General features: G+C 44.2%; 1 protein-coding gene across 1 annotated transcript; it reads left to right on the forward strand.

The window, feature by feature from the left end:
• Nucleotides 1–1,076: 1,076 nt before the first annotated feature.
• On the forward strand, nucleotides 1,077–5,825 carry LOC311062960 (uncharacterized protein; the record flags this gene model as incomplete). The annotated part of the gene is made up of 2 exons (XM_084082181.1): nucleotides 1,077–2,499; nucleotides 4,030–5,825. The coding sequence occupies 2 exons, from the start codon at nucleotides 1,077–1,079 to the stop codon at nucleotides 5,823–5,825; spliced, it is 3,219 nt and encodes a 1,072-aa protein (XP_083938307.1).
• Nucleotides 5,826–13,411: the final 7,586 nt, after the last annotated feature.

A 13,411-nucleotide genomic window follows, 5' to 3' on the forward strand; every position in this document is an offset into this window, starting at 1 on the left:
ATTAAGGTTCAAATGTTATTTTGAATGTCACATACTATTTACTACAGCCATGGTAGCAACATTGGAAGCAGTGAATTTCTTGTGATTTGAGCTTCCCAAAAGTTTTGATAACACTAGAATAAAATAACATTTGTAATAGTAGTAATAATCCTATATATTAATGTAGCAGTTCAAGCAGGTTGGACACAAAAACAATCTTAGAAATCGTTCTGCAATCCTTATGTTTTATCTCTAGCAATGAAATACAGAGCAGTATATTTGCACTGCAGATAGACGCTCTGTGAATAGCTCTCCAAAAATAGCCGATCTACAAGTTCACATGGATGCTGGGGTTCAAGCATACAGACCTGGGACCAGGTCAGCAGGGGTATAGCCACGCTGACCTAAGCCATCCCAGATGGCTTCGTGTGGATCTGCAAACTCACACTGCAGCAGTAGCTACAGAGCGCATCAGCAGAACACAGTGCACACCCACACATGCATCACCTAATCTACAGAAGCAGACCTGTACAGAAAATACATTGAGTTTAAAATATTTGAGTCATGAATGATTTATCTTGGATGGACAATTAGATACACGAAAAGTTCACTGCAAATCAAGCTCTGTCCCAGATTTAACATCTATAGGCCTACAGTAGATTTGAGAATTAAAAAAAAAGTGAGGCTCACTAGGCTACTGTATATGAAAACATTTTCACAACTAATATAATAATTAGATAATAATTGGTATTATGTCAATGTAATTTCATCCCTTGAACTGCACACAAACATCCCTGGCCTCAACCTTCACTAATTTCAATAAATAATTACACTCACAAGACATAGGCTACACTTGGGCCGTGCACTGACAACATTCCGTCTAAGTCGCTTTAAATACACAATAAAATCCTCTGTGTTAATGCATCCATTTGGAACAAAATGTAACCAAATGCACCCTTAATGGTCTTTAAAAGAACACCAAAGGTTTTACTGTGTACAGGATGCGTCACAGTGCTGAGTCTTGCGTTTTCCCTCCTTCGCCTATATAAGCCCAGCACTCGCCTCCTGCTGCAGTACTCATCTTCGGTCCTGCCAAGATGAGTTTCACGTTGGACCACCACCATGGCCAAAGTGGGTCGTACCGCAAGGCTCGGCCGGCCTCGGTATCCTCAAGCGGCTTCCACTCTCAGCAGCGCCGCCGCCCCACCTACAGCCAGCAGCCCCCTATGGACAGCCTGGAGAGCTATAACGGAGACATGAGGAGGAACGAGAAAGAGATTCTGCAGACTCTGAACGACCGCTTCGCCGGCTACATCGACACGGTCCGTAACCTGGAGATGCACAACAGGAATCTGGAGGCAGAGGCGGCCGCCCTGCGACAGAGCCTGGCCGGACGCGCATCGGTCGGGGAGCAATATGAGCGCGAGCTGGGTGATCTGAGGAGTCTGCTGCAGCAGCTGACCGGAGAGAAGGCGCGCACTCTCCTGGAGCACGAGCACCTGGAGGAGGACATCCAGCGCCTGCTGGGAAGGCTCGAGGACGAAGCACGCAACCGGGAGGAGACAGATGCCGCCGCACGGGCCATGAACAAGTATGTGGACGAGTGCCAACTCACGCGCTGCGAGTTGGACGAGAAGCTGCATGCGCTGGAGGACGAAGCCGCATTTCTGAAGAAGAATCACGAGGAAGAGGTGGCCGAGCTCCTCGCGCAGATTCAGGGCGCACAGGTGAACTTCGAGGTGCGAGACTCGCTGAAGACGGATGTCACGAGCGCACTGCGAGAGATCCGCTCCCAGCTGGACACTCATGCCAGCAAGAGCGCAGTGCAGACCGAAGAATGGTTTAAAGTGCGCATGGAGCGTCTGTCAGAAGCAGCGAGGTCTAACCAGGATGCAATCCGAGGCACCCAGGAGGAGATATCTGAGTACCGCCGTCAGCTCCAGAGCCGCACCATCGAGCTGGAGACTCTCCGCGGTACCAAGGACTCCTTGGAAAGGCAGTGCATGGAGAGCGAGGACAGGCACCATGGAGATCTCCACTCACTACAGGAGACCATCCATCAGCTGGACTCTGAGCTGAAGAGCACCAAGTGGGAGATGGCCAGTCAGCTGAGGGACTACCGGGAGCTCCTGAACGTGAAGATGGCTCTAGATATTGAGATCGCAGCTTACAGGAAGCTACTGGAGGGCGAGGAGAACCGATTTGTGTCAGGAGAAGATCCATACTCCTTCCTCGAAAGCAGGATGTCTGGCCACTTGAAGTTGAAGGGAGATGAGATCTCTGATACAGTCATTGTGGAGGAGCAGACAGATGAGATCCAGGTCACTGAGGTGACAGAGGAGGCCGATGAAGAAGAGGCAGAAGAAGTTAAAGAGGAAGATAATGAAGCTGAGGAGGAAGAGCAGGCCGAGGAAACCAAAGATGGGGCAGAGGAGAAGGAGGGAGAGGGTGAAGAAGAGGAGGATGACAAAGGGGAAGAAGGAGATGAAGTGGAGGAAAAGGGAGAAGAAGAGGAGGCAGGTGAGGAAGATGAGAAGTCCAAGTCTCCTGCAAAGGCTGCTTCTCCTCCATCCAAATCTCCCCCCAAAACCCCTCAGCCCAAATCTCCCACTGTCAAATCACCCAAATCTAAATCACCTCAATCTAAATCCCCAATGCCAAAATCGCCGATGCCAAAATCCCCCGTACAGGATGAATCCATGTCACCCGCATCCAAGTCCCCAGAGTCAAAATCCCCAGCACCAAAATCACCACCAGCAAAATCACCTGCAGCCAAGTCGCCAGTGTCAGAGTCCCCACCCAGCAAATCCCCTGAATCCAAATCTCCCCCTCCCAAATCCCCTCTTCCCAAAACTCCAGAACCAAAGTCCCCAGTCGAGGAAAAGGCCACACCCCCAACTGCAGAAGACACCCCTAAGGAGGAGAAAGTTGAGCCTCCTACCCCTGTGATGGAGGAGAAGAAGCAGGAGCCCAAAGACAAAGAGCCCGAGAGCCAGGCGGAAATAACAGATGTAAAGTCAGAGGAATCCCCAAAGAAGGAAGACACTCCCAAACCTGCTGCTCCCAGCAAGCCTGCAGAAGACAAGCCTGCCCCCAAAGACAGTCCCGCCCCTGCTAAGGACGAGAAGCCGTCCCCACCCAAAACAGAGGACAAAGCGGAAGTGAAGGCCGCCCCTAAAGCAGAGCCAGAGAAGGAGACCAAGAAAGAGGAGAAGATACCAGAGGAGATAAAGGAGGAGAAGAAGGCAGAAGAAGTTAAAGAGGAAGGTGATGAAGCTGAGGAGGAAGAAGAGCAGGCAGAGGAAACCAAATATGAGGCAGAGGAGAAGGAGGGTGAGGAAGAGAAGTCCAAGTCTCCTGCAAACGCTGCTTCTCCTCCATCCAAATCTCCCCCTAAAACCCCTCAGCCCAAATCTCCCACTGTCAAATCACCCGAATCTAAATCACCTCAATCTAAATCCCTGATTCCAAAATCCCCTGCTGTCAAATCCCCCGTAGAGGACAAATCCATGTCACCCGCATCTAAGTCCCCCGAGTCAAAATCCCCAGCACCGGAATCACCACCAGCAACATCACCTGCAGCCAAGTCGCCAGTGTCAAAGTCCCCACCCAGCAAATCCCCTGAATCCAAATCTCCCCCTCCAAAATCCCCTCTTTCCAAAACTCCGGAACCAAAGTCCCCAGTCAAGGAAAAGGCCACACCCCCAGCTGCAAAAGACACCCCTAAGGAGGAGAAGAAAGTTGAGCCTCCTGCCCCAGTGAAGGAGGAGAAGAAGCAGGAGACCAAAGACAAGGAGCCCGAGAGCAAGGCAGAGAAAGCGGATGCAAAGTCAGAGAAATCTCCAAAGAAGGCAGATGCTCCCAAACCTGCTGCTCCCAGCAAGCCTGCCCCCAAAGACAGTCCCGCCCCTGCTAAGGATGAGAAGCCGTCCCCACCCAAAACAGAGGACAAAGCGGAAGTGAAGGCCGCCCCTAAAGCAGAGCCAGAGAAGGAGACCAAGAAAGAGGAGAAGAAACCAGAGGAGACAAAGGAGGACAAGGCAGAAGAAGTTAAAGAGGAAGGTGATGAAGCTGAGGAGGAAGAAGAGCAGGGTGAGGAAACCAAAGATGATGCAGAGGAGAAGGAGGGAGATGGTGAGGAAGAGAAGATAGGTGAGGAAGATGAGAAGTCCAAGTCTCCTGCCAAGGCTGCTTCTCCTCCATCCAAATCTCCCCCTAAAACCCCTCAGCCCAAATCTCCCACTGTCAAATCACCCGAATCTAAATCACCTCAATCTAAATCCCCGATGCCAAAATCCCCTGCCAAGTCCCCTGCTGTCAAATCCCCCGTAGAGGACAAATCCATGTCACCCGCATCCAAGTCCCCCGAGTCAAAATCCCCAGCAACAAAATCACCACCAGCAAAATCACCTGCAGCCAAGTCGCCAGTGTCAAAGTCCCCACCCAGCAAATCCCCTGAATCCAAATCTCCCCCTCCAAAATCCCCTCTTTCCAAAACTCCGGAACCAAAGTCCCCAGTCAAGGAAAAGGCCACACCCCCAGCTGCAAAAGACACCCCTAAGGAGGAGAAGAACGTTGAGCCTCCTACCCCTGTGAAGGAGGAGAAGAAGCAGGAGCCCAAAGACAAGGAGCCCGAGAGCAAGGCAGAGAAAGCGGATGCAAAGTCAGAGAAATCTCCAAAGAAGGCAGATGCTCCCAAACCTGCTGCTCCCAGCAAGCCTGCAGAAGACAAGCCTGCCCCCAAAGACAGTCCCGCCCCTGCTAAGGATGAGAAGCCGTCCCCACCTAAAACAGAGGACAAAGCGGAAGTGAAGGCCGCCCCTAAAGCAGAGCCAGAGAAGGAGACCAAGAAAGAGGAGAAGAAACCAGAGGAGACAAAGGAGGACAAGGCAGAAGAAGTTAAAGAGGAAGGTGATGAAGCTGAGGAGGAAGAAGAGCAGGGCGAGGAAACCAAAGATGATGCAGAGGAGAAGGAGGGAGATGGTGAGGAAGAGAAGATAGGTGAGGAAGATGAGAAGTCCAAGTCTCCTGCCAAGGCTGCTTCTCCTCCATCCAAATCTCCCCCCAAAACCCCTCAGCCCAAATCTCCCACTGTCAAATCACCCGAATCTAAATCACCTCAATCTAAATCCCCGATGCCAAAATCCCCTGCCAAGTCCCCTGCTGTCAAATCCCCCGTAGAGGACAAATCCATGTCACCCGCATCCAAGTCCCCCGAGTCAAAATCCCCAGCAACAAAATCACCACCAGCAAAATCACCTGCAGCCAAGTCGCCAGTGTCAAAGTCCCCACCCAGCAAATCCCCTGAATCCAAATCTCCCCCTCCCAAATCCCCTCTTCCCAAAACCCCGGAACCAGAGTCGCCAGTCAAGGAAAAGGCCACACCCCCAGCTGCAAAAGACACCCCTAAGGAGGAAAAGAAAGTTGAGCCTCCTGCCCCTGTGAAGGTGGAGAAGCAGGAGCCCAAAGACAAGGAGCCTGAGAGCAAGGCGGAAAAAACGGATGCGAAGGAGAGCATGTCAGAAGAATCCCCAAAGAAGAAAGACGCTCCCAAACCTGCTGCTCCCAGCAAGCCTGCAGAAGACAAGCCTGCCCCCAAAGACAGTCCCGCCCCTGCTAAGGACGAGAAGCCGTCCCCACCCAAAACAGAGGACAAAGTGGAAGTGAAGTCCCCTAAAGCAGAGCCAGAGAAGGAGACCAAGAAAGAGGAGAAGAAAACTGAGGAGATAAAGGAGGAGAAGAACGCTGACAGCAAGGAGGCAAAAGACGGAGGGAAGACTGAGAAGGTGGTGGAGTCCGCCGGCACAGAGTCCAAGGAGACCAAGGATGAGAAGGTCAAGAAGTGAGACTACGAAAGCTGTGATCATTTCCAAGGGGCTATTTGGCCATCAGATGTCCAAAGCAAAGCGGGTGACAGTATGTATGTAAGCAATAGGGATTCTCTAGCAAATACTATTTATGAATATATATATATATATATATATATATATATATAAATGTATATTTATTGAGATCTAAATGTCTATATTATATTTACAGATATATAGGTAAGAAAGACTTGAACTTGCTCTCTGCACACCTTATTGCAGTTTCTGCTGATGGCTGAACTGCACCGTTTCACTCTCCTGTCTGAAAGATGACTGTGCTATGTACTGTATAAACTGTTGAGAATATGCAAAACAGATGAATAAAGGAAAATAATTCATTTTTGTTGACTTTGTTGTTGCTTCTAAAGACATACTTACTAAACGCTACAATCAAACATACAATAAGGCATTTTAAATAGCATAAAAATGACATTTCCCCCTAACCTATTAGTCACCTAGTTGAACTTTAGTTGAAGAAAGGCTGGTTAAAAAGCAAGAAAATAATAATAAAATCCTCAAGGATAACGTCAAATCTGACAAGTTGTGGTCAAAAGCCTGCAGGGCTGTGATCAAAACTGTTCATACCTCTGGTTTGGTTGATGATGATGATGATGATGATCTCTCAGTGTTAGTAGGCTAAGCAAGCAGATAATGCGTCTGATTCAATGAATGTCTCAAAGCATTTGAGAGTTCCCCACGGTGCAGAACCACAAGAATCAGTGGTGAAAAAGTACTCAATTTGTTTACTGAAGTAAAATAATAATGATAATACTGCAATGTAGAAATACTCCGTTACAAGTAAAAGTCCAGAATTCAAAAGGTACTTGAGTAAAAGTACAAAAGTATTGCCATCAAAATGTACAGGCACGGCTCAGTGTAGTCTGACAGCATTACTTCCTGTTCACATTGAGTGTATTCCCGGCTTTCACCAGATGCGCCCCGTCACTTCCGCCCATGGTAACTTCCAACAGAATCGGCCACAGACGGGATTAAAATACTTCTTTATTGAAAGATATGGACTAATACATTGCACAAAATCTCCGGACCGCTAGTTAACATTTGGGGTAATCGGATAAGCACCATATATATATATTGTGTACATATATGGAGAAGTCTGGGCTTTACTGGTGAAAGTTCAGGGTGCACTGGGAGGGTTGTCGCCAAGACTCTCGTAGATATACAAATGTCAAAATCGATCAAATACATCTAGCCTACAATGCGTCGCGTCGCAACGCATTGTGAGCTTGTAGATTGGCTATTTTCAAATGGCCGAAATGTATACAGAGCTGAAGTGGTTAATGCATGTTTTGTAATAATATTCAAAATCTACTTCGTAACTAACTATAAATTATTGTTAATTCAAGTTTTCAAATAATTGTAGTGGAGTAAAAGTACAATATTAGCCTCTCTGATATGTAGCGTAGTGGAGTAGAAGTACAAGTATTGAAAATTGGAAATACTCCAGTAAAATAAGAATACCTCAAATCGTACTTAAGTACAGTACTTAATACAGTTACTTTACACCACTGCCCGGTGTCAAGCGCGAGCGGTCCCTGGTGGTTGATTGGTCGGCTGGTGCCACCTGGTGGTCATGTTGCATTCAACAACTCTCTGCTCAGCCAAAGAGATTCCAGCAGCAATTTGAACAGTTCAAAGTTCAAACGCAAGCTAGTGACGATGACGTCACTTAACCCTAACAAATTGAATTTGTTCAATGAATTGTAATCATTGTTATTTTAGTTTTCATTTTGAATAAAAACAATTCTAATCATTTAACTAAAACAACATGTAACAGTGATTTATTTCCATCACCTGTGCACAACAACAACCATTATACCACTGACTGACATGCTGTGACAGCTTGTGCAAGCAAGAGCACATTAAAGACAGCCATTATGCAACTGTTTAACAACTTCTGTAACTACTGTCATGTAATGACTAGTTAATTAGCTCCATTTCTTTTAGCATTGTGTACCTCTCTAGGTCAGTAGCAGCTGGTTGGCTAGAATGTATAGTTCCATGGAAGATGGGGATGTTATGTATTGCCCTACTTAGATCACATGACGTGAGAAAATGGAAATGTAGAAGACAGAAGAGATTACAGCTGAGTTGTCCTGGCAGACAGTTGTTGGCAGGCAGACCTGGGACCAGGTCAGCAGGTGTATAGGTGTATTAATACCTTGCAAATGTTTCCATTACCAGTTACAGACCCATAAGGGTCCATTTGGACCTGTGGTGGTCCTCAGACCAGACATTGAGGACCATTGTTTATGTGTCCATTAGTTGCAATAGTTGAATGACTGCATCCAATAACATTATCACTCATCATGACACACAAAGATACTGAAGGCCTCTCTTTATAAACCCAATAGGTTTTAAATGCTTTGAAAACTAACTCAATAGGCTTTAGTAACACCAGTTAACAGAGTAGATAGCTGTTTTTCAAAGGACTTCGTGTCCTTTCTCTCTGTTACATTAGATTCACGCTGTTCACCTTCTTCAAATGTCTTTATTAACCACTTAAACCCTATACTTCACTGACCCGAGTCCCCCAGGGCCTATACTAGACCACCTCTCCTCTATTCCCCCTACTACACCAAATATATTTGCTGAAAATAGCAGATCTACAAGCTCAACTGCATCTCCTATTTTCGGCTGTTGTTCACCCCAGAATATGGACATTAGGAGGATTCAAGTGATAGGCTATCACTTGCACAAAATAAGGATACAAGATAATTGTAAGTAAAATAATTGTAGTGGAGTAAAAAGCATATTTGCCTGCGATGTAAGTCAAATGGAAATACCTCAAAATTGTTCTTAAGTACAGTACCTGAGCAAATGTACTTGGTTACTTTAGACCCCTGTTACTAAGTTATTGATGATACATTTTCCATTTCCTCTATATAAAAACCAGATACCTTATTTCATTAGCAATGACATACACAAAACAATACATCAATATGGATTTGTATTAATATCCCAATGTGGTTGTTGGCAGAAAATAAATAAGAGGACAATTGTGGGGGAAATTAATATGAAGTGTTTATTTACAGAGAGCGCTGATAATTAAGCCTCTCCCACCCTACTCCCTCGCATCACTTACTTACATCAACATATAAAATGGCAGATACAAAGCTATGTACAAATATTGCTTCACTAACTTACATAAACATAAAAAACGGCAGATACAAAGCTATATACAAAAACGTCACTCTCATGGACAGTCATTGAGCTCTGGTGGTTGCTCTGGTGGTTGCTCTGTTGGTTGCTCTTCTAAATTCAGCGAGAGTGTCATGTCTGTCATTGAGAGATATGTAGCATCCAGGCCGCTGACAGGAAGGCTTCAGGTCCATCTCCCACAGAGGGCTGTGGCATGCTGCGTGTTTCAAACACTTCTCTTCTTTTGCTGGAGTGGAGAGTGTCCGGTCCCTCTGCTCCTCTGAGCCCCGGTACAGCACTGCTTCAGGTGGACTGTGGGGAAAGAAAAACAGGACACAAAACATTTACTCAAAAACAGTGGTGGAAAAAGTATTCACATTATTTTACTTAAGGAAAAGTATCAATACTGCATTGTAGAAACACTTTGTTACAAGTAAAGGTCTGGTAATCAAAATTTACTTGAGTAAAAGTGCAAAAGTATTGGCATCAAAATATGCTTAAAGTACCAAAAGTAAAAGTACTCATATTATGCAGAAAGTTATCATATCTAAAAAGAATAGAACAATCTTTTGAAAGTAGCCGGTCTACAAGCTCACAACGTGTCGCATTGCTGCATTCGCATTGTAATATCTTTGAGACGTATTAACAACACAAATCTTGTATGGGGGTCCCTGGCACAAACTATTCTCCGATGGTGGTCTGCGGCCAAAATACATATTACTTTGGGGGTCCTTGACATGAAAAATGTTGGGAACCACTGCCTTACAGCAATAGAGCATTGCACATTAGACAGTACAAAGCACATTAGGAAGCACATTATAAACGAACATTTGAATACAATTTTAAAGAGTTAAGAGAATTAAATTAAATTAAAGTCCAATTAAAACAGGAAAATAAGAAAATATACTTACAATGCACACTGTGTTGTCGGTGGCATCTTGCCTCGGAGTGCAGAGTCTCTAGACGGGATACAGCACTTCTTCAGCTGGGCTATGGGGTAAACAACAAGGCACATTTACAAAAACAACATTAACAGCATAAAAAGAAACATATCTGAATACAAATTTAAAATGTATGTATTATAATTTTTATATTAAGCCATTAAGACCTGAGGCCGGTTCTAAAAATGTATTCTAAATAAATCAGTGGTTCTCAAACCATTTCATGTCAAGGACCCCTGAAAGTATATGTATTTGACCGCGGACCCCCATCGCAAAACATTTTGTTCCAGGGATATATATATTCAAAGATTTTCACGATTTAAAAAAAATAGCAGATCTACAAGATCATAGTGCGGCGCTATGAGCTCGTAGATCTGCTATTTTTGAATGGCCAAAGTATAAAATATGGCTAAAATCTAAAATGACACAGATGCTTTCCCGGTTTTAATGGGTTGAAATAAAACAAAAAATGAAGAGAATATACTTACAGTGCCGGTAGCTGTTGAAGTCCTCTGACAGATCAGCTGCAGAGTATCCAAGGCGTTTACAGGCAGCATTGAAGGCTTCATTCCACAGAGGACTGCAGCTTGGGCTATGGGAGACAAACAACAAAACATTTAGGGCATTAAGAAGAATCACATATTTGAATACAATTCTAAAGAGTTAACCACTTAGATGATGTTGAAATAAAACATAAAAGTAATATACTTTTATGTTATATAGGAATAATATAGTAATATAGGAATATACTTACAGTGTGTTGACCTCTCCTTCCTCGTCTTCATGTTTTTCAGGGAGAAATTCCTTTGGAAACTGACTGGTGTCAGTGGTTCCTTCAAAATATATGAGGAAATGGGCTGCAGGGTTGTCTGTCTCCGGCTCCTGCAGTTTTCTGCGCTTGAATACGCAGGCGGTTTCCTCCTCCACCTCCTCCGCCTCCTCACTATCATCGACTTCGCGACGTCTTTTGTCCCTATAGAAGACAAGAAGAAAAATATATTTACAGCAAAACATTACGACCATTAAGAAGAAACACATTATAAAAGGTAATTTGAATACAATTTACAATAAGAGAATATGATGAAGTTCAAATAAAACAAGAGAATATACTCAAACATTAAGACTAACACATTATGAAAGGACATTTTAATTATTTTGAATACAATTTAAACTTGTTATGAAAGAGCACTAACTTGCAGCCAACAGCACAAGAGGTACATGTAGGTAACTCTATGTGGTTCTCAAACATTTTAAATTCAAAGACCCCCAGCTTGGTATGTATCAGGCCACGGACACTCATGACTCTAAGAGTGTACAAATGGACCAGTAAGGCCCATATGGTTCCATCTGTACACTCTCAGAGTTGCAGACCTGCGGGTCTGTGGGTCCATTTGGTTGGTTCTATCTTAACTATCAATAATTTAGCTGGGGACCCCATGGAACCCCCTGAAAGTGGTCGCCTCTTTGAGAACCATTGGCCAACAGGATCAACAGCACACAGTATTACACTCAATCAACTGCAAAAGCATATTAACTAATGCCTAATTCACCAATGATGATGATGGCATCTCACACCGAAAATAGTTGATCTACAAGTCTCACAACTCACGCTGTCATATGACGAAGACCATGCTAGATCATGCTTAAGACACACCAAACACTCGCTTAAATGGTAGCTATCTTGATGGTTTGTTTCTTCAAAGTGAATGTTTTAGCCAGTGGTTCTCAAAGTGGGGGTACCAGGGACCCTCAGGGTTCCTTGAGGGCTTCCAAATGGACCCTTACAGGTCTGTGATACAAATGGAACCAAATGGGGCCATATGGGTCCATTTGGTTCCATTCGTATACTCTCAAGTATATGCATTAGAATAAAACAGAAAGATAAGAGAATATACTTACAACGCGGAATGTAGAATGGTGCTTGAAGGACACTGGGCTGCTGCTGTCATTGTGTCTTCCTTCACCGCCTCCTCGCCATCCTGGACTTCGTCACTATAGAAGTCTAGAAGAAAAGTAGTCAAACATAAACCATAAGACAAATTGCCGGGTGCACGGCTCCAGAAAGTAAGTATACAGTAAAAGAATGATGCCAGCACTCATGTTGTGTCCCTCGGGTACTTTTATTTATTATTATTTATTTATCAATAGTGGAGCGACATAACTAACCTATCGTTCATTTTGCGATAAAAGCGCCAAATTTGGTAGATATGTTGATTGATATATTAGGAACAAATCTGGATTTTGGGCCATCAAAAATTCGCACCCTGGTGGGCGAAGCAGCCATTTTTAGTGGCTACAGTTTTTGTCCTAGGAGGCTGAAAAGTGTTTGGGTGCGAATTTGTGATGGTCCGATATCAAGTATTTTACTTTTCAAGTTTAAAAAAAGTACACAAGGGATACCACGTGAGTGCTGGTGGAATCATTCTCGTTCACTACAGAAGACTGTAGTGAACAGAAGAGAATGTGAAAGAAAGAGAATGACAGGGCACTGATGCTCACCTTGATCAAGGAGGAATTCCTCTGTCATGAAACGGTTAGAATACTGGTTGCTCCAGACGCAGTATTCAGGCCGCTCTCGATATGGCTCCCATTCTGCACACCACATAGGACTGTTGCATGCCACCTCACAACGTCTGTCACTAGAAGACAAGAAAAAAATTAGAAGGCACAAAATATTTTACGCCAAAACATTAAGAAACACATTATAAAGGGCATTTAAATACAATTTTAGAGTTAAGAGGATATAAAGTAAGAACAATATGTTCAAATAAAACAGAAGAATAAGATAATATACTCACAGTGCAGATTGCAGAATGGGGCTTGAATCACACTGTGTTACTGCATATTCCTCTTGAGGAGAGAATAGTGTCTGCTCCTCTGAGTCCTGCAGCACTGCATCAGGTGAGCTACTGTATAGAGAAAAACAACAAGGCACAAAACATTAAAACATGAAGGACATTAAGACTAACACATTATAAGGACATTTGAATACAATTACAAATAATTATATGCAAGAGTTAAGAGAATGTAAAAGAACAATAAGTTAAATCAAAACAGAAAGAAAATGAGAGCCACCCAGATTGGCTGAGATCATAGGCGAATTATGAGATAATTCTGTAAGGGTCCATTTGGTTCCTAACTATCAACAATTTAGCTGCAGGGACCCCCCGGAAACCCCTCAATGACTCCTGGGGTCCAATAGGATCAACAGTGCACATAATCAACTACAACAGTCAACAGCATAGAACTATTAACTAATGCTGGTCCATTTTGGTTCCATTTGTACATTGATCAGAGTCATGGGGGAAAGTTTGAGAACCAGTGGTTTTAGCTATTCCTTCATTTTGCACCCAAAGCATTGAGAGTGCTTTATGCTCCAGCCTCATTATAGTATACTCACATTTCTCTCTTGTCTTGTTTGGGTCTCTACTCCAGTGCTTCTCAAACTTTTTCATGTCAAGGACT

This window comes from Gymnoscopelus microlampas, assembly GCF_963454915.1.
Source record: "Gymnoscopelus microlampas genome assembly, chromosome: 16".
In the NCBI taxonomy this organism is placed as follows: Eukaryota; Metazoa; Chordata; class Actinopteri; order Myctophiformes; family Myctophidae; genus Gymnoscopelus; species Gymnoscopelus microlampas.